This window comes from Epinephelus fuscoguttatus, linkage group LG4, assembly GCF_011397635.1.
Source record: "Epinephelus fuscoguttatus linkage group LG4, E.fuscoguttatus.final_Chr_v1".
In the NCBI taxonomy this organism is placed as follows: domain Eukaryota; kingdom Metazoa; phylum Chordata; class Actinopteri; order Perciformes; family Serranidae; genus Epinephelus; species Epinephelus fuscoguttatus.
This window is the reverse complement of record NC_064755.1, coordinates 10657582-10683938: the sequence shown is the minus strand read 5'-3', so window position 1 is coordinate 10683938 and position 26357 is coordinate 10657582. Positions and strand designations below refer to the sequence as shown.

General features: G+C 40.0%; 1 protein-coding gene across 2 annotated transcripts in view; it reads left to right on the top strand.

The window, feature by feature from the left end:
• The window catches only part of si:ch211-266k8.4 (uncharacterized), a 125429-nt gene extending 99530 nt beyond the window's left edge, over window positions 1–25899 (top strand). For both annotated transcript variants that reach the window (XM_049574971.1, XM_049574970.1), the window contains 2 exons: window positions 2405–2698; window positions 25354–25899. In XM_049574971.1, the coding sequence (XP_049430928.1) occupies window positions 2405–2698; window positions 25354–25420 (361 nt within the window). In that variant the 3' untranslated portion in view covers window positions 25421–25899. The remainder of the gene's footprint in view (window positions 1–2404; window positions 2699–25353) is intronic.
• Window positions 25900–26357: the final 458 nt, after the last annotated feature.

The window sequence follows — 26357 nt, the reverse complement described above, 5'->3', positions numbered from 1 at the left end:
AAACAGTTTATCCGGTGAGGACTTAGATCATATCAGACTTTGCGAAGTGGCTCCTGCTTCAGAGGGGTCAGAGTTCAGGGCCTCAGTGCCCTTACTTAGCCTTAAGGGTCACACTGCTTGAATACCACGGTCACTTGACATTATACCATGACCATGTCACATATCTCTAGCTATACTGTATTATCTAAGCATCCTGGCTTTCTACATAGTCTTTGTCTCTGTTAGAAATATTGTCAGACATGTTGAATTTGTGAAGAAGCCGGTAGACAAAACATGAAGTAAGCTACAGGAGGTGAACATTCAGACAATAGTAGGTATGCTCTGCGCTCCTTTGTGGCATTTGCCTCTCAGAATTCCACCTGCCCTCCTGCCTGCCTCAGCAGGTTTATATGCACCCTATACACTGGGATAGTTTGACAGCTGATAGCGTCTGTCTTCAGGTCAGGACCCCAAATCTGTCTTGGGATGTTGGAATATGGCTTTGAAGTCCCAGGATTAGCATCATTTCAGTATAAAGAACTGCATTACTCTTTTATGATTAACCCCCAGATATTAGATTACAGACTAAGACATTTTTTAATGTGATACATACATATTTGTCAAAATCTCCCACTTTGCCACCTTCCCAGACATTTCTGGAATTCAGTTATTTTACTCTATTCCTAGTCAAACAACTAGTTCACTATTGCATATATTTACTAACAGTAGGCTTTTTGTTTTTTGCTCCTTTTAAACTTGTTGTGTCCATAAATATCATCTTGGACCCACACATAGAGAAGGTTTATTTTATTTATTTAGAATGTGTGCATTGAAATTTAGTTGAATGCTTTCACATATTTGCCTTTTACAAGCCAACTGTTGATATTTTAATTTAAACATTGAAACTTTGCCACAAGCAGCGATTCTGGGGTTCAAGCCTTGTAACTTGTAACACACCCTAGTGGTTGATTTGAATGAAACTCTCATATCCAGACATATCCTGCTAGTTTCGAGATGACTTACCCAGCACTTGTGGACTATTTCATAATTTTTGATAAGCTCGGTCCAATGTTGATCTACAAAAAAAAAGTGGTACAAATTGGACCTTAGGCTTAGGCGGAGAAAATGTGCCTGTCAGAAAAATTACTTGTAACTTGTAACACTTGTAACACACCCTAGTGATTGATTTGAATGAAACTCTCATATCCAGACATATCCTGCTAGTTTCGAGATGACTTACCCAGCACTTGTGGACTATTTCATAACTTTTGAAAAGCTCGGTCCAATAGTGATCTACAAAAAAAATTGGTACAAATTGGACCTTAGGCTTAGGCGGAGAAAATGTGCCTGTCAGAAAAATTAAAAATGGCAGAAAATCTAGTCAGGCTGACTTTGGAGGTTCTTTTGACATGTTTATAAAGTGAGCATGGACGTCTTTACTAGGTTTTACGAAAATTGGACTTACGGCATAGGAGTTACAACATTTCAAAGTTTGAGATGTGGACCTTTAATTACAGTGCCACCATCAGGTCAACCTGGGTCATATTTTGCAGGCAGTATTTGAATCATCGGTGAAAATTTCATGTGGGTTTGTTGTAATAAGCTTCATAAAGCACCTAACAAGGTTCAGCTGACCGGGTAAAAACTTTTACCCTGTAGATACAATACAGAGCATTGCATCTTCACATATTCTAAATGCCTGGAGTGTCATTGCATGTTCTTCATTATATCCTGCCAAAAATTCTTGCAGAGTTTGCAGTACTCCCTCCGTACATTGTGTTTCACTGGATATCACTCCACCCCCACCCCTACTCAGTAATGAGGTAGCCACTATGCAGGTGTTGGTACTGTAGGGGTGCACCTGTCCTGAGGATAAAGGGCACAACACAACAACGTGGATATGCAGTAATCCCCTCTGAGAGTTGGGGGAGGTTATGATAGGGAGAAACACCTTTTGTCTGTTGTTGTTATTGCTGTTGTTTTGTGTTTTAATTATTAAGGTCTTTTAATATTTTATAAACTTTTAAGATGAACATTTACATCTAATTTATTTCGGCATCTTATAAGTTTCAATGCAGCATGAAGAATTTAATGTTAGACATGGAGACATTTTGAAATATTTTGTCAGAATAAATCCCATCCCAAGTGCCACCTAAATCATAACAGGAAAATGAACACTTATTACTGGATTAAAACATATGAATTTATCTATCTTTTGTGAATTTATCTATCCATTGTTTATTTGGCTCTCTTTAAAATTATTGAGAATATGCTGTATCTATCTGTTGATTATGTAAATGTATATATTTATACATATTCATTTGTGAATGTATTAAAATTTGTAAACTGCCAGTTTACATATCAATTAATGGACAACCATTGATGAAGTAATTTATACCTGCTATAACTCTGACTTTGTTCCCAGATCAGAGCAAACCTTCAAGAGGACAGGTACAGGTCCTGTTGGCAAGTTGGCCAGTCGCCATAGCAACCACAGCCTCGTCCAGCCCATCAGAGTCAAGTCCCTCCGTCTTCTACGAAACAGCAAGAACTCGCCGAGCCAGACCCCTCCCTCCTCCTCTGTCCTCCCCTCGTCCCTCCGATCCTCTACCCTTCCTCCATCTTCCTCCATCCTATCTTCGAGTCCTCCATCATCCAGTGCTCCTCAAAGCGAGGATCAGCAGAAGCAGCAAGACACACCAAGGACCGCTCTCATCAAGTAAGAACTTCATATGAATTTAAGCTGTTAAACAGTTTTATTGTAAGAGCCTTTTCACACAGAGGATGAAAATGACATGCAGCCTTGCAGGACTTTCACTGCTTTTAATGTGCCTGCTGTGAAATATATAAAATCCTACAGTGAGCTTTCAGAAGTCTAGACCAGCACAGGTCTGGCATCAAACCTGCAACTGCTCTACCTGTCCACATGCTCACCCCACCTCATGATATTCTCATACCTTACTGATTATGAAGAAACATCAGGTGGTAATTCCCCCCTTAATTTGACATCACAGATTCTAACTACAGTGGCTGACGTGAAAAATGCATAGAGGACATAAACCTATGTGTTGTATCTATATGAATGTAGATATAACACTTAGCAACATGTAGATACAGACAGTACACAAATCTTGTATGCGTTCATCCACCTCAGGTCACAGCAGTTTGAGGGAAGCAGATTGGGTGTGGTACTATACCCACATGGCCAAAGGCAATAAAACTAAGACAAAACAAATTAATTCGAACACTAATTTGGTATTTTCATTTGAATTTTTTACCACTGGGATTAGATTATTTACCCTACTTTATATTTTGAGTTAAGGTAATTTTGACTTCATGCATCACAGAACCACAAATATTTGTGCTGCATACTAATGTGTGCAGTTATTGCTTTGATTAGTATTGCTAATATCAATCGAAACGCTCAAATACTCCAAGTATTGAGTGTTGTCATCTAGATGAATGGAGAGATGTGAGCTGAACAATCTCAACACTACTTCACCAAGACAACTACACTGTCAGTTGACTTGGGGAAGGAGGATCTGTGTGTACAAGGGGATGAAAAACATATTTTGAGAATGAGTTAAAATCACTATTTGTTTAAAATATATAATTTAAAATCATTTTGTTGAGACTTTTGACAAAACAATCAGCACCTGTTGGTATCAGTCATTAACACCATACACAAAATTCAGCATTTCTGGGTGGAGTTGTAAGATGAGAGAACCTTAGTGGTAATTACCAAGATCAAACTTGCCAAATAAGCCCTTTTATTGACAGATGACGGATGTAGAAAAAAGCTGCGGTCAAGCTCAAAACAAGTGTGGTAAGCAGAGCAAACCACATCACATAGTATATCAAGTTTCACACTATCAAACCAGCAACTTGTAAGCTTATGTTAATCTGATTTAAGGGTCGTGTGTCGGAAGTGTGCTTATTTTACAGACAGCAACGCCCCACATCAAACATCCACCTTACTGATCAATCCAAATGCTGCCAGGGAAACTTTTTTTTTTTTTTTTGCTCTCAGCTTTTGTGAAACAATAAAGTTCCAAGTAAACTGATTAGGATGATGTCTCTGTATCTATTTGTTTATTTTAATAGTGGGTTTTTTGTCACACATTTGGTCCATCTTTTTTCCACATCCCACACAACACTGTTGCATTATATCAAACATATAACAAGACACCTTTCAACAACACATACTGTACCTGTAGACGAAACCAAAAGGAAAATGTAAATTATAACACTACGTATATTTTTCTCTTCAAGTAGTTCCAATATAAACCTATCTGCACTTTCAAGCTGAGAGTAACTGATGTAGTATAAAGAGCCAGAAAGTCTATGTAAGGTAGGACGGAAGGGAGTTGGATGGGTCAAACAAAAAAAAAGACTTTCACCCAGGAGACTGCAGTTCATGCCTCATGATATACAACATACACCTCATGTTACAGTGTGTTTTAGTTGTGCATTACATTGTGACACTAAAGGGTACCCTGTGCGTCTCTATGTAACGTCAAAGGGCACGACAGCCGTTAGTATTTGATTATCAAGTTGTAAGTACTGACTGTCAAACCTTTAATATAGCTGGCGTATTATGACTACGTTATTTTCTAGAGTCCTCTTGTTTTAGGTTTCTCCTGACCAGTTAATTTTACAATAAAACCTGTCAACTTGTTGCCAGTGTATATTATGAAGAAACACGCAATGTGGGGAAATATCCACATACAAAAACATTCCTTTATTCATTTGCTTGGTTGAAAAACAGCCTTTTAATCTGTCACCACATTAATGTTGATGGAGCAAGACTGCTAAATCATTTACCACAGATATTTTCATCTAGTCATAATATTTTTACTCTGATGAATGTTTGAATTGCTACATGTCATATTTTAACCACAAAAACAAAACAGAAGCAAAGGGAGGTTTCTTGGTGATGATCAGACTCATTGGCTTACGTCATGCCTGGGTGTAAACACTAATAGTAAATGGATGGCACTGATGTGTTAATGGTCTTTTTAAAGAGTTTGAGATGAGTATGTGTGAGTGACTGGTAGACAGTGAGAGTTAAGCCATCCTGTTGTGTTTTCCATAGCATTTCACAGCAGGGCAGGGTGGGGTCACCACAGCACAGAAATAGACCTGTAGTTTCCTGTTTAGTAGGTTACACACCTTCTGTACAAGATGTCCCTCCCAAGAATCTCATGGGAGGTACACACATCACAACTATTGCCAGAACAACTTTTGTTATATGTGTATATGCATTCATGTTGCTGAATTTACTTTGGTAGAGTTGTTGGTGACTGAGTGAGTGGTGTGCAGTTGTTCCCTGTGTGTGTGGGAAACAAGGAAATACAGCTGACATGCACAGGAAGATGAGCTAAGCTGTCTCATCTTCACCACCTCACTGATGGACAGTATCTGCCCACTGAAGGCTTCGACACACCCAGCCTGAAATTACTTTTCCACTTTCTGTGGCTTCCCTCATGCAGGAGGACAGATCAGGGGCCAGGATTGAAAAAAGGGGAGTGAAATAGAAAATGAGAGAAATAATTGATGTATAGTCAATGTAGTTTAGAAGCAGAAAAATGATAAAAGTCTTCATGCCACAGATCCACCTCTGTATCAGAGACGAGATGCATTCGTACTGGTAAATACAATTTCTCAGTTACAAAGGAAAACAAATTCTATTTTGATTAAATACCAAATACCATGCTAATTATTTTGAGCCAGTACAAAGTATTATGATTCTTCACATGTCCATGTCTATGCTTAAGAGTACTTGGGCAAGACTCTGAAACCCAAATTGGCACCAGTGGTCAGGCTTCAGCTTTGCCACAAAAAGCACTATATAAATGCAGCCAATTTATGTTTTATAAGAATTTTAGTAGACAGAAATTATTTTTTACAAGGGATGTCCTGATCCATTGTCAAAGATCAATATCAGGGCTGATCAAGGCATTTTTTTAACTGATCGGGATCAGCTATATTGATCTATATATAGTCTTATCCGTTCAGTTGTTTTACATTTGCTGGTGTTTTTACTCAAAGCTTTCCTACACAGCAATGCAACAAGTGCAGCCATTTTAAATGTTCCACTGTCTGTCTCTTCTTCTCTCCACTGAGTTCCCGTGTGTCTGTAAGAGCAGCGGCCTGCCCTTGGCAAAACACCACACCTGCATCCCATAAACAAGAGTAAAATCAGTATGAGACTGTTTATTTATTCATCTAAGGCATGTGGTGTTTCACTACAAAGACAGACAGCAGTGAAGAACCGACAACAACTACACCTACCACACCACTTTAACACAACAAAAGCCCTGTGAGCAAAAGGCCAATAAGAGTAATATATTAATGTAGCCTAATCCAAACAATTAAGTACAGACAACCATAATAAACACTCAACAGAATATAGTTCATTCACGGGACATATTGGGACATCCCTATTTTTTACCATATCCAACGACCCTTTACCATGCATGTCCAGTATTAGACTAATACAGAAGTTGTTTAGCAATAGAGCCTGTGTTCTGCTAAATACAAATAGATAAGGAATGTTGGGATTAACTGGTTCACAATGGCCACGGTTACATAACATCACAGTTTCATAACCTAAGGAATTGTAGAGGCTATGATATTTATAGCATCCTTCTTCCTGCATTGTTGCTCTGTGAAAAAATTAATCTTGCAAGTCAAATTGTCTTTGTGTACAGTGAAGTTTGTTGTCACAAGTTATGTAATACTTGTGTATGCGCCGATTTGTTTTGTGTATGACAGCCATGGCGCTTATCTGAAGCGTTAAGAAGAAAAGCTGTCAAAATGTCAAAGGGAACTGACATTCCTGACTTACATCTGCCAAATACCCTAAATCGGCAGCGTTCTATGAAATGACCAGGGAGTTGTTGTAGAAGATTTTTTTTTTTAAATGCCGTCAAAAAGTAACTGCAAGGGCTTCCCTACTAATCAATAATCATCCATTCCTTTATGCCCAAGTCAAGTTAAAAAGAAAAGCAAAAATTAGTCAGTGTACCAAGCTGGACCAAAACAGTTTCAACAGGATAGGGCCCTTACACGCCAAGCTGACGGTCAGCTGTTGGTCGATATTGGGCTGTTGGTGAACATCTGTCACCCTAGTTTTTACAGTGTGTAATGCACCGTTGGCACTAGTCGGCCCGTGTCCGCTTTTTTTCCAGGCGATTTAGCATGTTGAATCCCATCAGTGAGAGAAGTCACTCTTGATTGGCAGTTCAACTCAGCAGATGACATGAGTAAGTGAGGAAAGGAAATATCATTTGTTCTTTCAACATCAGGTTGTGTTGCTGATGTACTAACTGGCTAACTAGCATTTTGTATCCATCCTGTCGGTCTTCTGGTTTCCCTTTTTGAATGATGAATACAGACTACCGCCTCCTGCTGCTATGGAGTGCTGGTTGGCCGTTGGCTGTAGTCTATGCTGTGTATTCAAGTGTAACTTTTTGGCTGAGACACAGGTGACCTGAGTTGACACAACAGCCGGCCTTCATCGTCACTAGTTTTTTAATGTTGGTTTAGTCTGTCCTGGACTTTATTGTTCACTTTAGGAATTTTGCAGGGAAGTCATATTACCAGCGAGGACGTCCGTGGGAGGGGCTGTCATTCTCTCTGTGTCTGTGTAGCCTGTTCCCATTTAACCATTATAAATGATTTTTAGATAGCCAAAAGTTACATGATAAAGACTCACTGGATATACTTAATGATAACATTGTAGTTCATTGCATATATTAGAAATATTCTAAAATTAATTAAGTTTGCTAGAGGCCCCTCTCTCTCTCTCTCTCTCACTGTTTTTGACATGGATTAAACTAATTATCTAAATTATCCTGCTGCACAGCCAACTGCTGAAGAGTCCTTTGCCAAGCCCATGAAATATGCTCCCTCATCAAAACAAAATGAACCATGCTGTTGCATATTTTCTATTTTGCTGATTAATAATCTTAAACACTAAAGTGTAATTTTTCCTCTGACACTAACTATAGTATCAGAATCTCATATTTTGTCATTTTTTCATTGGACTTCCTTTCCCTTTTCACATTAATTTAACCAGTCAAAGAATAAAACACATAAAAGAATATATAGGAAAGGACGGCACATCAAGTTCAGAATCACAACCTTGCAGTTACATGCTTTAGCTGACAGAACTACCAGTTCCTCAACAGATTCATTGCCTTTTCTTGTTAGTTTTAGCAGTATTTAACTCTCCTCTGGAAGCTGCTCCAATGTCACCTAATTACAGACTTAATGCTTGTAAGTCCCCTTTTCATTTTGTCCTGTCATCTGTGTCATACACGCATGTTAACAGCATTGCAACAGACAGGTTGGCAGGCAGGAAAACATTTTTCCAAGTGCGAATCACAGTGCCAATTATGACTGACACACTGCCAGGTAACTAGCTCAACCAGTATTCTGCCGGTCACAGAGACACACAAACACAGTCTTTTACTCCAGGAACACACATTTACACTGTTGTTACGTAATAATTATTTTTATTTTAATGCTTTGTGTCATGTATTTTCTGTCTTGCATGTTTTTACAACTTGTTTTTTAACTGTAAGTTGCATGTATTCATATTAAACTTTTTCATTATATGAGACGCACCTTTGTGGACACACAGACAAAGAGAAACACACACACATCGTCTCTCTTTGGCATCGTCTCACAGAAACAGGGTGTGTAAGGTTTCTTAATTATATCTAACTATGACATTGCTCACTTACCAAAGTATGTAAAAGGATTTCTTTTTAATCGCTTTCGCATTATATTATAATAAGACAAATATACTCAGGAGACATAGCAGCTTGTAATTTTGATCCCTGCCTTAGGAATTATGTGGATAAGAAGTGCTGGCTTAAAAATCTATATCTGGCTGCATTATGTCTTATGAATCTTGTATATGTACAGGGCTCATGATTAACATGTAAGAGTGGATGCCAGGTGCGTTTAGTTGCGTAACTGAAAATATGGTTTTAATTTTGAGTAATTTAGATACTGCACAGTTAAATTTAAGCTTATTAATGAAAATGATCCAGCAGAGAAGTTAAGGATGTAAAGTGTTCCTCATTTTTAAGAACATAATAAGTGTTGACAAGTTACAAGGCTCTTTGGGTTGGTGCCACTAATCTTGGGAATGGCAGTGTTCATCGGCCTGGCATTGGGTGTGCCAGCTCTTGCAGCCTCAACCTCATTATGTTGTTGAGCTGCCAGCTCGTGTTGCTTTGAGTGTCAGTGCTTGTCCAGCCTTGTGGTTCTTCACCTCAAACATACTGTGATGTTGGCGGGTTAGTCGAACTTTTTGCCCTACAACAACATAATTTGCTTCGTCTTTGTCTCTAGAACAGATGCCTGTCAACGTGCAAGTAAGCACACCAGCGCACATTCAGTGTTGTTTGGTTCAGGTTCTGACTGCAACAGCAATATTTAGATATCATTAATGCAACAAATGTTAAAAACTATTACTACAACTAACTAATAATTATGTGTGTGCATGAGAGTGTGCATGTGTGAGTGTGTATATCTATCAGGCCCCTGGAACATCGCCAAGCTTTGAAGCCAATATTACATAGTGACCAATAGTGGAACAACAGTGGATAAAGTTTTTTTCTTTAGCGTCTCAACTTGCATGAAAAGTTTCACTATCCCCATTTAAGTTAGCAGAGGGCTAAACTAGAAGTTAGCCATTCAGACGGCAGAATTCTTTTATGTACTTGCTCTACAGGAGCCACGATGTGGAAAAATTGTGTAAATTCATGGCGTGGAAATTGAGCTTTTTTGGTTTCATGCTCCACTGAGCAACTTTCCTAGGAATTAACGTATCCCACCTCCACTGCTGTATCCAGTTCTCTTTATACATCCATGATATCTTTCTGTCTGCAGCTAATCTCACAAACTACTGGACCAATCAGTCTAATATTTTGTGTGTACATTCATGGCTGTATGATTTTGTTTGGTCTGCCACACAACCTCACACCACACAAGGAAAGCGGAGCATTATGTGTTAAAGGTCTAATTATAAACGACATGGATCAAAGATTTTGGGCTGTTTAAAATACTTTCATCCTCATAATTACATTGTATACAAATTTCACATACAGTGCCAGTTGATCTGCTCTTTACGACAGCATGGGTTTGTATTTTTCTTAGCTTCTGGGGAACTTCTGGAGCATAATGCGGCTCGTCTGCAGAAATTACAAGAATTGTCTTAAGTGGCTGAGATCAGCCTGGGTGACTGCCTGGCGGACATCTGCACTGTGCTGGGTGCACTGTTCTGGATTATTTTGGAGTGCACTTTCTGCTGTTTGCTGTCCCTATTCTTTACATGTTAAAAAGTGGTCACCACACAACCAAAGGCTAAAAATGAAGAGCCAGTTTCTCAAAATGGTTGCCAGTGGCAACCTGGCATTACTACTGACAACCTGGCATTAATATTGAACCCTGATATATGTGTATCTGTCCACGTGGGCAACAGTAGTGAAGGTTAAATAGTGGTTTGGCACCTGTGTGTGAGGACACTGATAGAGGTTGATCACTGTGTGCAGGGAACAGGATAAAGTCACTGACACAATTAGAGCCACAGTTTTTCCCACGTTACAGCAGAACATATGTTACCCCTGCAGCCTGTCAGAAGCTGGCTGTGTGTGTGTGTGTGTGTGTGTGTGTGTGTGTGTGTGTGTGTGTGAGAGAGAAAGAGAAAGACATGATCTATCAGTGTGTTTTGAACTGACTCTAAGGAAAAAGACCAAGCAATGTGTCCAGTGTGTTCCCATTTGGGTTGCATGTGTGAGAGAGTTTGGGAGGTAAAAAGAAACGAAAACATGATTCATGTCTGTGCGTACTGCATGAGCTTGTGTGTGTGTGTTTTGGAGTGTGTGTTGGCTGAAGCTTGTCACCTGATCCTCTGGTGTTGTAGGCTGTATGTTCAGCAGTGTGGGAGCCACTCTCCTATCCTGTACTCACCTCTCATCTCCTCTCCCTGGGGAGATGTTTGTGGACACATGTTTTATGTACATGCACACTCTTACACAAATCCATAATATATTTACATTAGAGACATTCAATATGTGACCATGTGTTTTGTAACCTGGTCGTTCATGTGTGTGCTGATGTGCCTTTGAGTTGTGCACGCTTCACGTGATAAAAACCCCATGCAAAAATGAACCTGGTTACAGCCACATGCATGAAAAATTCTTAATCAGGCAAACTAAAGCACATGTATGGACACACACACACACACACACACACACACACACACACACACACACACATACACTTACACACCACCTCTACCATTGTTAAGGGAATTGTTAAGATGCAGGTGTAGTGGTGTTATGTAACAGGGTCGTGAGGATACAAGACGGATGAGTGATCAAACACACACACACACACACACACACACACACACACAGAGCTCATCCTATTTAAAGAAACAAAGGGACAGTGGAAGGCTTACTGCAGTGTTTGGTGCTTTAACCAGCCAAATGACACCTTCATTCCCCTGACTACCACAAACAAATCAAGCTTCTGTCACTGTTTAATGCACCGTAGTTAAACATAAAAAGTCATTAAAAAAAAACAAAAACAATATGTCCCTTTTGTACTGCATAATGTATAACCAATGCACTGTATTTAAAACATGTAAACACAAAAATATGGAGTTCCTTCTAAAAAGGCAAAACAAAATCATCACAAAAGTGACAGAAAAAAGATCAGAGTTCAATTAAATCATGAAATGCTGCCCTTGAATATATAGAATTTAATCTCACAGCACCACTACTCCATTTTGTTTCTAAAAATATTATTGCTACCTTTTTTTCATCTATGAATTTCATCAATGATATAATCAGTGGGCAAGGCCAATTACCCCATGGTCAAGTGCACAGTGGTCGACCAGCTGCCACTGACAACATGTAAGATAAGCTGAACCCTCAGTTTAAGATAGCAGCATGTGTTTGACTCTGCCCCAGGCTCTTCCCCTGCATTTTTATTAGCATTTAAATACCATCAAGGCAGATGTTGAAGAAATGTGAAGCAAGGTGTAATACATTAAAGGGAAACTGCAATATTTTTTTAACATGGTTCTACTGTATTATTTCTGTATCGCTGGATATGGTAAAAAATAGGGATGTCCCAATATATCCCGTGAATGAACTATATTCTGTTGAGTGTTTATTATGGTCATCTGTACTTAATTGTTTGGATTAGGCTACATTATATATTACTCTTATTGGCCTTTTGCTCATGGGGCTTTCTTTGCGTTTCAGTGGTGTGGTAGGTGTAGTTGTTATCAGTTCTTTACTGCTGTCTGTCATCATAGTGAAACACCATATGCCTTACATGACAATGAGTACTCATATCTTCGGTAATTAACATAAATAAACAGTCTCATACTGATTTTACTCTTGTTTATGGGATACGGGTGTGGTGTTTTGCCAAGGGCAGGCCCCTGCTCTTACAGACACACAGGAACTCAGTGGAGAGAAGAAGAGACAGACAGTGGAATGTTTAAAATGGCTGCACTTGTTGAGATTGTAGCCAGTTGTAGGGCAACCCTCCTTGAGCGTTTTTAATTTTTGCATAAATAATATTAAATGCTTATCTCTCAGTCTAAACACTGCTTCCATTGTAAACACAGAAATTAACCCCCTGGATTAGCTCTTGTAGCTAAATCCATATCTATCTGATGCTGAGGAAACTTGCCAGTTGACAGAGTGAGCTAACTACTAACTTCTCTGTGGGTTGCGAGTCCCTGTGAGTGTGTCTCTCTGGCTAGCTTATAGCTGCCACTTTGCTGTGCGCTTATTCGTCAGTTACTGCTAATACCGTAGAGACATCATTGCAGAAGCATAGCGCCCACCCTCCAGTTTCCACCTAGTTAACACCACTAGCTCTGTCAGCACCAGTGCACATATTTGCATTGTTTATTGAATTCTGTCATTAGCACCCTTAAGTGCTAGCCATCAGTTCATTTTTTTTCATTTATCACATGCAAACTTCACAGTTTATTTTAAATATTTATTGACATAAAACAAGTTTGTAAGATAAGGTCGATTTTGCCCAGAAAAAGAAGTTACTACTTTATTTATAACTTGTATTTATATTTTTATTTGTGTTCTTATAAAGACAGTGTATGATCTTTTCCATCTCATATGCAATGTAGTTATATTAAGCCACTATAATCTTTGGTACACCCTGTTCTTAAAATTTGTTGCTCAGTGTGACAGGCTCAACTGATGTGAAATGTTAATGGTCTGATAGATAATGATATTATCACTGCAGTATTTTGTCCAAGTGTTCAGTTCATTTTTGTCAGATTTCAGTAAATATGCATGCGTGTTCTCCACTTTGTGTTGAGCACTGTTCTGTTGAACGCACTACACCACTGTAATCTTAATCATTCATGACATCACTCCAGATTTCCCAGCGATGCCCGGCTGTTGTTTGGTCTGTGTGTGTGTGTTTAAAGTTAACTGCCACTGCGGCAGGCTTTACCCTTGTCAATGATAACATTCTTCAGGTCACACATGAGTGAAAAAAGCAAGACTCACACTGATATCCCACACTGTGGTGTTTGTTTGATCAAAGATTCAGCCTCAAGACTCACGTAAACACACACACTATACTTGTTGAAGAACGTGTTAACCTTAAGCCTGAATGGTTTGAAAGAGAAATACAATAGCAGAGGTGAATTAACTGTTTAAACTCTGGCTGAACTTTATTTGCCCTTTAGGTTTTGATGTATGTTATCTATAGTCTGTGGTCTAAATATCTGTTTTTGTTTCCAAGTCTTTTCATGTTTTGATTTATAAGTCCAAACCCAAGGTAACCTCTTGTTATACTGTAGCTCTTCTAATAAGTTATCATTATAGTCATTATATAGACTACTGGGATGTCTTAAGCTCCTTATTATAGTTTAAACCAATGTATTTTTACTTCAATTCAAACATGACCACCTTGGGTAAACCCTTATTATGCTTATCACATAATTATAGTAAAACGTGTACATGTATAAGCAGAGTTTAAAGAGTTAAGTGTACACTGAGAGGGGGTCAGCCTCAAGGCAGAGGTACAGTTTAAGTGAATGGCAGCTTTGGTCCACGCCTTGCTGTTTATCTAGAAAGGTGAACAAAAGCTAACAGGTATAAATGTGAAAGTGAGTGAACCATGAATGGGCCACACCTCGCTGTTTTTCTAAAAGCTGAATGGAAAGTGTTCCCCCCATGCCTGCAGTGAAGGGAAGTGATAAATGGAATAGATTGAAAATAAATTGCTCTGTGAGGTACGCTTGCTGTTTTTCTTCCAGTATAACTAAGGGAACTGTGATTCCTCATAGAAAAAAAAAAGGAAAATGTATAGGTTTTTAGATTTCACTAAGAAATGTGTCATAAATTGTTGGTCATCTACAGTCTTAATGAAAGAGTTGGTTTGAATGCTAAGTCCTTGCAGTAAATGGAAAAGGTCAAAGATAATGACTGTCAGGAAAAAAAGGCCTTCAAGGTTAAAGGTATCAAAATGAATAGAGCCAGGAATAAAGGACAATGCAGAATCGAAGTCTTTTCATGCAAAGGGAATTAGGATGTTTTTGTGTAGATGTTCATTCAGGATTTAGGAATTTATTTGTCTCATACTCATATTTCTCAGTGTGTGCAGTGAATTGCAATGGTGGCATACTCTAGAGAATTTCCTGAAAGGTTGATGTTTCAGTGTCTGTTTAGCAACTGCTATCACATGTCTCAGCTTATAAGACACCTTGTGTTCCCTCACATCTTTGTCAGCAAGTCCTGAACCCCAAGCAGTAGCAGGATCGCCCAGGTCACCCCAATAAATGTTGGCGTTGTACATTTCTGCAAACCATGGATACACTACATTTGTACGTTATTATTATGTAAACACAACACTGTGGTTAACATGTGGTTTGGTTTAGGTACAAAACCACTTTGTTGTGGGGCACCCAGTAGCTCAGTGATAAGCACAGGCATGCCATGTACAAAGGCATTGTCCATCCTGCAGCCCTTTGCTGCATGTCTTCCCCTTTTCAGGCTTAACCCTGTCCTGTCTTTTTTTTTTTTTTATAAGTCTTTTTATTTCACAAAAGAAAATAATCCAGATACAATCTGATGGTAAGTCTTACAGTTTTTCTTTGTGCAACCCCAAGAAAAAGAACAAACCAGAAAACAAACCAAAACAGAAAAAAAAATAAATTAATAATAATAATAATATTAATAATAATAATAATTAAAAAAAAAAAAAATAGGGGCAACAAAACTCAAAGACAAATAAATGCATAAAAAAAATGGGGGGGGGGGGGGGGATGCTTGGTAATGGTTAGGAAAAGATTATGTTTTGGCTTAAAAAAAAAACGGTTTTGTTGGCTAAAGGCCGCTGGACATGCAGCAATGCCTCAGTAAAAAACAAATGCTTTAGTGGCATTAGCTCAGCAAGAAACACAGTGCTGTCTCAGTAAAAAACAACCAATTTTCGTGGCAATATTACTGCTGGGAATATGGTGACGGGTCGCTAAAATACACCCACATTTGGTGGTTAAAAGCCACTGGAAGATGCAGCAATGACTTCCTTTTGTTGTTTGTAGGTCTCAAACAGTGACCTGCACACTGGCAGGCATCTCGCCTAGGCGTCACACCATCCACCATCCCCTCCACCTGCAGATGACAATGTCAGCTCATTGACTATGTCAATTTAGAAATGTTGATTTAATACATATGAAATGGACAACTGTAATCTATCCCTGGTTTGCAGAAACATACGTAAAAGTACGTAGCCTGTCAAAAAGTTTAGCATGGTAAACATTATACTTGCTTTGCAGCACCATGTTAAACTTTCCAGTGTGAGCTTGTTGACATGCTGATGTTACTGTAGCAATTAGCTCAACGTATCACTGTGCCATAGTCCAGTCCCACAGAGCCACCTGTATAGCTGTAGACTCTGTCATGTTTCATATATTTTTGTGTTTGCGGCAGTATCAGTAGCAGGGTAGTTTAAATGAAATAGAACAGCTATTAGTTGGCATTAACAGCAGTTGCCATATTGACTGTACTGACAAAGGAGAGAGCATCAACTACAGAAACTCAAATACTATCAATGGAACATCTCTTATCAAAAGAATCACATCTTTGTTTACCCAGTATGATAGTACAGGAAGTTCCCTCAGACTTCAAGAGTTCATTCAGTTAAGGGGGTAGGGAAATAAGTGAATGTGCTTTGAACGCCCCCATCTCCTTGTGTTTATGTAAGAGTCTGACAAAAGACTGCCCTGAAGCTTCAAGTGTGGCAGTAATGGGAAAGGTAAAAATGAATTTGCTTGTCATGTTTGTATCTTATTGCAGACTTGATCAGTAAGGTTTTGTCTGAAGGCCAAGAGGTTTAACATTGGAAATGTAGTAAAAGTAGAATTGAACACCATTACAGAGATCCTGTCAAGGGAACAGTGGGAACACTAAAAGATATCAACTCACTCTGTGCTTACCCTGATCTACATTTCATTTGCTTTGAATGAACTTCATGCTACAAGTCTTTAGTAACTTCCTCAGTACTTCCTATAGCCCGTATCTAAGATTGTATCTGATATATGTTCAGTTTTACAGTGAACACCTGCTGGGGACAGGATGAGGGTCATGGGACTGTAAAGGTTGGTGGTGAATGATTGAGTCTATTGTCTCTCTTTGTGAAAGGCAGAGCTCGTGCTGAGTTGTCAAATGAACATATCCAGGTTAAATAAAAAGAACACAGGCCTGTCAGGAGAGTTGTGACAGAACATCAAAAAGAAACAGCCTCAGTGAGTTATCTAACTAACTTATAGGACCACAAAAAAAGAGCCAGATATATGTTAAACCCACCCACCCCCCGCGATCAACTCTCCTACACTTCCCTCACACAGTCGTTTACCTGTTGAACTGCCTTGCCCCCCTCTCAGAGGATGTTTGAATTCAGCTCTCACCTTGGGTCATTTCCTCATTCATTTGTTGTGGCGCTTGTTTGATAGTAAGTGATGTAAAGTTAGCATCCAGGTTCATCCTTTGATTTATTTGTAGCTGTCCAGAGTAAAGTCATGGTACATTCAGAGCGTATTACAGATATTACAGACAAGATCTGCAAAAGGTAATTTCATAGGTAAAACACATTCTTGTGCATTGCCATTTGTCATCAAGTATAAAAGGTATACTATACAGAGCGGTCGCTTGCTGTTTGTAAACTCTCCCCAGCTAAAGTGAAAGTTAAAGGGACATTGTGTAACATTTTCAGTTGTTTATTGGCAAAAATTGATGTCTGCATTCATAAATATGTCATCACTGGTGTACTATTACCTCCACCAATAATCTGACTTATTCTCGTAAAATGAGAATTTCGGATTTGTTTGTACATTGTGCGAGTAAGTCGTCTGTGGGGTTCCATTACGTTTCGCCATCTTGAGAATACACCCGCCAGCAAGGGACATACAGCACCGCCTTCGGCATTTTCGTTGAGAGCCAGGCCAGCACTGTGTGACTGAGGAGCAGAAGGAGAGGAGCAAGAGGCACTTCGCTACTACCCCGGCAAATTTGAAACAAAGTTCCACTCTTTGAGCATAATGCAGGATCATGCATATGCAGCATCATGGGAGACGGAATCCTTGTCGCCAAGAAAGCGCAAAAGGGAATAGAAAAGGCAGCGTGACCAGCGAATTAAAAAAACGAAGGCCCACATCGGGGTAGCCTTTCCCAGGTAGAGAGAGCTGCTGAGGGAGAATGGTTATGCAATCACAGGCCAGCGCCGCTGTTGGCTGTTAGCCGCTGTTAGCGGCCAGTTGCTAACAGCCTCATCCCTCTCCTCGCATCACTGCGCCGCTGTTAGCTGTTAGCCGCTGTTAGCGCTAGCCTGTGATTGTTTTACCTTTCTCCTTCAGCAGCTCTCTCCACCTGGGAAAGGCAACCCCAATGCTGATCCTTGTTTTTTTTAATTCGCTGGTCACGCTGCCTTTTTGATTCCCTTTTGCGCTTTCTTGGCGACGAGGATTCCGTCTCCCGTGATGCTGCATAATACATGATCCTGCATTATGCTCAAAGAGTGGGACTTTGTTATGCGGCAGTAGTGCCGCTGGCCACTAACAGCTGTTAGCAGCGCAGTAATGCGAGGAGAGGGATGAGGTGTGTGAGGTTGAGCCACTTGTCAGTTGTCAAAGGACAAGACGTGATTGGTTTGTTTCAATTTACATCCGCCCCAACAGTCCTACGTTGTAAACACAGCCAGCATGATGAGGAGGGGGTTTGTCAACTCGCGTCACGTGTGTCTGTGTAGGAGCCTGAATGAATACTCCGTGTAGTATTGGATGACATGGTTTCATCAGTGTTATCATAGCTTTTTGGTACACAGCTGCTACAGTTGTTGCAATACGTGTTTGAAACAGTGAGGCGCTAGAGTGCGCCATCTGTTTGAATACAATATATGATTTCAACGTTAGATGGGAGAAATTCCTACACACTGTGGCTTTAAAGCCAACTCCAAACTCACTCTCATTTGGCGTTTTCCCTTACTATATTTGCGTTTATTCAGCACTGTGTCTCTTGGATGCCTGCTGTTTACCGTCTGGCACCTGGTCACTACCTTTATATAAAACCCTGACCTCACTTCAGTCCTGTGTGGGTACACACCCATAAAGGTCCCTAAACACAAGCCCCTTTTACACTGCCAGAGGGGCTGTTGATGATGCCACACATGCGACCCAATGGCAGTGGATAAACAGGAAACAGCTGATAGCAGGAATTAGCGAGCAGCTAACAGCAAGAGGGAAACACAAACCTGACATACAGTAAAGATGAGCAACTCGGGAGACAAAGAATTGCGCACCCTCCTTGCCCTCACAAACGAAGAGGTCAGATGACGGGAACAGTGAAGAACGGGCCGACTTACGAGAGAATCGCCAGTTGACTGACAAGCTGCGGCTTCCTTCCCACGTCACTGTTTACGTCACACACTGAGCTACACGTTTTGTTACTTGCTCACGCCCCCCAAAAAAGGCACATTCTGTATAAACAAAAGTAGGTAGGTGGCATTTTTGCTGCACTCCCCGATTTTGTTTTTATACTGCCAATGCTGAAAAAACTGATTGGGCTTTCCTGCAAATTTGCACAACTCCTAACTAAAAAGGGCTATAGAAAATAAGAAGAAAACAGTTTGTTATAATATAATTTCTTTTTAGGAAAATCACAAGTGATTGAGAATATTAACCACTAACAAATTTGGTAATTGTTTAAAGGAATACTTGATCTGCAGACTGACCAATGGTAAATCAGTTGCTCACTATGTGTTACTTTGAATTCGTGAAGAAAACGTATTTTTTGTAAATGCTCTCACAGTGAATAGAGAATCCAAAAAAGGCGCACATTCTTCTTGAACTGAATTTAGTAGGGGCCACGTTAAACAACAACAAAACTATATCAAATCATCCTTTTACAAACTCTCACACAACTCCTACAGTGTAATCCAGTTCTCATTTATTCAGTCACTTGCTCAGTATTTTCAAACACATGCATTTTGCTGAAACTTTATGATTTAAAACACTTCTGCCTGCTGGTAGTGCCCCGAGTTTGCCTCTGAGCTCCGTTTTAGCAGAGTTCAAACACACGCGTGTGCACAGGTGTGCTGCACGGCCTAGCAGGAGACTGTTTATATTGATGTGTTTAAATCCGTAATGTATCTAAATGTTTCAACAACTAAATGGATTGGCATTAACTTTATATTTTCAGATGATGCATCCAAATGACTGTTTTTCTCATGCCACCATGAGATACACTTTTTTGGTTTTAAGTGCAATGTCACAACCCCTGGCAGATGGGTTGTAATGAAATTTAGTACAAACATTCATGTTTGCCTCAGGATTTTCTGTGATAACTTTTTTTAATACTCCTTTTATCTACTTGTCATCAAGTCAAAATTTTTATGTAGCCCATATATTAGTATATGATTAAATACCTCTTACATGATATTGCCATCAGCCTCTGTTGTAGTTTTTGTTAAGTGCTAATTAGCAAATATTAGCATGTTGGCCCGCTAATCTAAGACTGTGAACATATTAAAAATTGCCTGCTAAACAACAGCATGTAAAGATACTGACATTAGCATTTAGCTTAAAGCTCTGTTGTGTTTAAGTGCATTAATGTCATTGTGAACTCAATATCCTATTGATTGGACTGTTGTTCAGATGATGACTGTTATAGATGTCACCCTAGGCTAACTTGTTATGAGCATTTTTCACTATCTTCAGAAATTCTATAGACGAAACTTCTACTGCTCAGCAGTCTCACCAATGTGGCATGGACAGGCTTCTGGTGCCACAGTGCAGGTATACATTGTTCCTCTGAAGTACACTGGACACTGGTGTCAGGTGTCACTGATGCATCTCTGTGCTGAGAACTTAGTTAGGGCCAAAAGAGCTGAGTAACTGAGCCCAGGCCTTGTGACTTGCTGAATCGTTTCAAATGGAATGGTTTTACTGGTGCTGCACATTAATGCTGACTGAAAGTCTCTCTCCAGTTTCCTCCGTCTCCTTACAGTGTAATTGAATTTGAATTATGCATGCTTTATGTCTGCTGGAGCAGAGAGGTAATAATCACTTTCTTTGTTCATGTGTGTGTGTGTGCATGTGTGTATCTATACATGTGTATGCATGTGTAGAAACAGGAGCAACCTGAGCTCAGTTCAGCGACTGATGTGCCTGGCTAACACTTTCCCATTACTGTACCTGACACACAATAGACTTTACGTGTGTGTGTGTGTGTGTGTGTGTGTGTGTGACCTGACTATGTTACTGCGCCACCTTTGTCTAAGTTATTCCCACCCCACGGTACCGTGGTCCCAACTTGACACCCAGTCTAAATGTTTTAGCAGTTCCATTGTGGCTTCTTATGACTGGAAACTAGATTCACTCAGCAATTTTGTATGACAGGGGAGCATTACATTATTCTCCAAAATGGGGCCAGTTGTGATCTCACGACTCATTGCACTCATTTTTAGTTCAGGACCCTCTGAGTGACTGATGAATGGTATCATTGTCATTGTGTGACGGTCTAAGGTTTGGAGGATGTTTATCACAGATGCATTGCAGGTTTGAACCACAACTTTAACCTCAGTGGTGTTCCATATCTCTGGTTTATGATTGTTATCACGTGTTGTCACAGCCCAGAAACTAATCAGCTAAAAATATCTTGAAGCTGAAATGTGTATGAGTGCTTTCCTGTAAACAAGAAGGTTGGATTTTTGGGAGTGCCTCTCTTTATCTCTTGCATACTGTACAGCATACACGGATGTGCAATGAAAATACTAAGCCCTACTACACTGACCTGAGGCTGAACTTTTTTGTAAATGTGCTTCTTGTTTGGTTGGTTTAGGCTCTTCAGTCAGAAGAACAAGGAAGAGCATCAATAAGCAAGGGTATGTTCGTGACAAAATGGGGGTTAGTCTAGGATCTGAACTCGGCACCTCTTACACCCAAAGCAAACATCATATCCCTTTCACTTAAAACTACATGTCACCCTGCTGGTGTTGTCACAGAAAAGCTAGGAGATCATCAGAGTTAGTGGGGTTACTCCTCTGGGGATCATGAATGTTTGTACAACATTCTGTGCTTATACATAGAGTACACGTTGAGATATTTCATAGGATAACTGAAAACTTTGACCTGCCTGTGGTGCAACAGAAAAAGTCAGGAGATCACCAAAGTCACTAGGGTTTGTCCTCTGGCCCACTTAGATATCTGTACCAAATTTCATGACAACAGTAGGATTCACTCTCTGGGGACCATGAATGTCCAGATATTTTATTGTAGCCCAAAGTGGTGGACTGACCAACCAGCAGACAGACCACCCAACAGTCCGACAGACATGGCCATCCCTAGAGTCATAGCATGGTTAAAATCCACCATTTGGTCACATTTGGAGTTACGTGCTGTAACCACTTCCGGGTGGATAACAGCCCTGTGCAGTGCCTTCCCGGGGTCTGTGAGGTTGCCAGGCAACCAGCAAAGACGCTCTACAGAAGTACATGGATTGGTTAAAAGGCTGTTGTTCATCAAGAAATAGTTACTGTACCTAGCTCCTTGTAAAATCACATATTGTCATTTTTACATTTCTGTTTTTTATAAAGATTAAACAATTATTAGTGAGCTTGAGAGGTGCTGGTGGACACATCTTTTATTTTTAACATACAGAGCCAGGCTAGTTCCCCTGCTTACCATTCTTTTTTCTCAGATAAGCTAACCGCCTCTGTTGCATACTCGACATACAGGCATGGTGTCAATCTTCTCATGCGTGTAATACTGTCAGATTACAACCAGTATTGTTTTTCAGTTAAGTGCCCTTTTCATGCATTAGTGGGGGGTAATGTGAGAGTGATGGATGTGATGGCAGGAATGAAGGGACTGAATAGAGATCAAAGGTAGATGTTGCAACAAGGGACGGTTATTGCTTACACAATCCTAGGTCCCCCCCTCAACAGAGGGAAACTGCATCTGCAACATGCCAATATGTGCACACATGTGTACACACACTATACAGATCATTGCCCGTGCAGGTCCAGTGATTGTGTGAGAGCATTTCTATGTTCTGGTGACAAAGGTTTATTTTATTTGCTCTTGTTTAGTCTTGCTTGTGTGTGGGTGGCAGGGGATTTATTATTCTCCAACTGCTCTGTGTTGTTTTGTTTTTTTTAAGCCGTATGTTGTCTTACTTTGGAACCATTCTGATCACTCTGAGAATTTGTTTCTTTGGGTATAAATGTTATTATTCGTGTTCATTTAAAGGCTGTGGACCGAATAGCATGGGGCCCACCTCACTGGTTGCTCCATAGGCTTGTGCTGCTTACTGGCAATGACTGACTTGGCCATACGCTTGTGTAATGTGGGGTCGGTGTCAAGGAGCACCATTCACATAGTGTCAATTCTTCCATTGAATTACCTCCACAGACTTGTATTGTGGGAAAGCCAGACTGAGCGCTGGCCCCAGTGAATGGTTGTTTACCATCAGGTTGGGTCTGTCTGCAACCACATGCAGCTAAAGCCACCGTAGCTAACCTGCTCAGTTTAATCGCTGCAAACTCACACTGACTCAAACACACAATGAAAATCAGGCCAATCAACACTGACTCAGTCAAACACACACTCAAGAAGCAATATATACACCCGCAGACACACTCATATCTCTCTTTCAAGCACATGTGCTCCCCCCTCACACACCCTCAAAACACAGTCTACGTCAGACATTTAATCCAAGGAATGGGAAGCAGTGTTTATGTCATGTGGAGTCAAGGCATGCTGGGCTGTAAGAGGTTGATGGAGCAGAGTAAAGTGGCACTGACAATAAAGATAAGGTTGCTTTGAGTACAAAAAGGGCGGTCATGTCCTGTGTAATGACCAGATTCAGGGGTCTGCAGCATGAACGGAGCTTTTTAAATACAAGGCACAGAGACTGGTCTGCTATGAAATGTTTTTATGTGAAAACTTTAAAGTCCCTTTGGAAGAGAAACAAACAACGAGGGAAGAGAAGGTGGCATCTGATATATCTCAGAGCTTACAACTGTATGGCTCCGATCAGACAGAACGTTTTGCAAGTTGCAACATCGTAACGCCTTTTTAGTTGAAGCCTACCCCGAGTAGATAGTGTTCTTTTGCAGTTTGTAGCCACCTGATCACCTGTCCTTAACTTAATTGCTATTTTGCTGTGAAGTAAACTCACAGTTCTGTACCTTGAAATATGCATCAGAATGGAGACAGGCGAAGGGCACTTGCTCTGGCTCTGACTGAGGGTGAGAGGTTGTTCCCAAAATTATGTTGGACGCAGGAAAACAGACATCCATGTGAGTACGAGACCCTTTAGACAGAAGAGAAGTCAGGATGAGTAGGGAACGTTACATTTGGGTGAATGTTACAACATAGTTTTGGCTCCAATTTTTCAGATATGTGTCGCAGCTTACCGAGGGGATGCTGAAAGTGAGCAAACACTAGTTTAGCGCAAACCATTTACGCTACTACTTGTTGTCATGGACTCCAGAAAAGGCCCACCTCTCAATTCATCTGACTGGACAACGGGAAAAAACAGCAAAGACTTTGGGCGCTTTTCCCATTGAGTTTAAGTTTTTTCAACGCAAGGTGTTTAGGCAGCTCCTACAAAAATGCAAGGTGCTCAGCAACACAAAAGCAGTGAACAAACGCATCAGTCTAATTGAAAACAAGTTCAAAATGGCTGCTAAAACATATACTATCTACTTGGGGACCTATGTGTGTTTTCTTTCAGGAAGTTTGTATGTGATTCTACAGTATTGTTGTCTTCCTGATGGATTTGGTATAAAAACGTTAGGGTGTGTTCATGAATGTTTGTGGTTTATTGTGACTCAAGCACATTTCACCAAGTTGTTTGGTTTTGGCAGATGAGCAAAATGTCATTTGAGCTCCTGAGAATGTGAATCTTGGCCCAGTTTGAGAAGAACTGTGTTATGGTTAGGATTGAGGATATCATCTGAAACAAATACAGGAAGCTAACCAATAAGTACATGAACCCAGGGAAATTTACAGTGGTTTGGAATAGTATGACCACCAGAAAGAAGAAATTACAAAAAAATTATTAAAATAAACAAAATTGCTGTATTTATATTGGCCACCACATAGAAAATACAGTCAAGTCAATAAAATCACACTAACTGCTACAGCTGAGTGTAGCAGATTCAAGAGCATATCAACTATGTTACTATTATTATTTGTGACTTAATATTTGTTACTGCACTGGCTTGTCTGGAGCCTTGGGTTGCGAGAACCAGTTCAGAATTGTAACCCACTCCAAAGTATGCTAAAGTGGGGATTCACTGAGAACCCAGCTTCTTGATTCTGCTTATAGAGTCTTGAAAGTGGAGTGTTGATCTGCTGTGCTCCCATCCATATTGCTGTGCATGCACTTATCTAGTAAATCTAAAAGAAGCCCTCAAAAATGTGGCTATGCTTCATAGAATATCTTTCTGATGAACAAAATGTAACTACTGTGCAGAAATAAGGTCACGCAAGGGGGGAAGTCTGTCTAAGATGCATTCCTGTAGTGTTGTGTAATAATGGGTTTTTGATGTGCACAGTTGTACTCATAACGTTTCTGTTAGTTTTTTTTACTCAATGTGCCAACAATCCGAAACAGAATCCATAACCAGGATAAGCTGGACTTAGTGTTGAATAGATTTTTTTTGACAAGTTCCTGTTTCCAAGGTCAAAAATGAACGAAGCTGAAGATCCAAATGGATTCGATCTAAACTATATCTGACCATATTTTCCCACATCTCTTCTCTGAAACTATCCATATATTTGTCTTTCTCTGTCAGGGAGTTGTCATCCAGACATCAGACCAGCGTCCCATTCAGGAATACCAGAGAGTCCAAAATGATCTGACCCTGAAGAAGACAGAGGAACATGATGGAACAAGTGAAGTGATCAAGCACACATTAATAATATAATGTTTACATTATATATGAAGCAACAATTGTTAGTCATGTAAATCGGGTGATTTTATTTTATCTTTTATTTTTGATCTGGGACCAAATGGGTGACTAACTTACATAAGGAAACTATTAAACTGCAGCAAATGTCATGAGGGGACTCTGTGCAGGGTCCATATTGACATTAATCCAACCTGCAGGTCATCTAAAGTTGCCGCTCAGGTCCTGTAGGGTGCTGTTAAACCAGATTTCCACCAGAGTATCTTTATACTGCTTATGTTTTGAATACATAGGTATGTGTGTGCATGCATGCAGTTGTGCATGTAGCCCGGATCTATTTTGATACTACTTTGAACTACACTGGTGCTGTTTATTTTTCCAGTTGACCCATAAATGCTTAAACATGACTCTGTTTTTATTGTCTTACACAGTTGGCACTAATAAAATATTAATATTCATTTTAATGGTGACTTTTTATTTATTTAGGAGGATGTCTGTTCTGGACTGCAGAGCCGCTGCCTTAAGTGGGAGTGTGGTGACGTCCCTGTGTGTGTTTGTGTGTTTCTCTGTAATAAGTCAGTTCTTCACTGGGCTTCCAAAACCTCACTCATATCATGCAATTATCTGGGTTGGAACTTTCTCATATCAAATAAGTCACAGCTAGACGGTGCTGACGGTTCTCACAGTCTGTTCTGTTTATTACATTATAATTGAGTGAAAATGTTTTATGCTGTTGATATTCAAATGTCAGTTGGTGTTATCAGTTATACTCTAAGAAAAAAAGGGTCTTTGGTTCAGACACTTTCAATGACCACAATTTTCTGATAAGTGACATCTGGTGACCGCCTAAATACCGACTGTCTCAGAGGCAAGGATCAAAATAGCAGTGG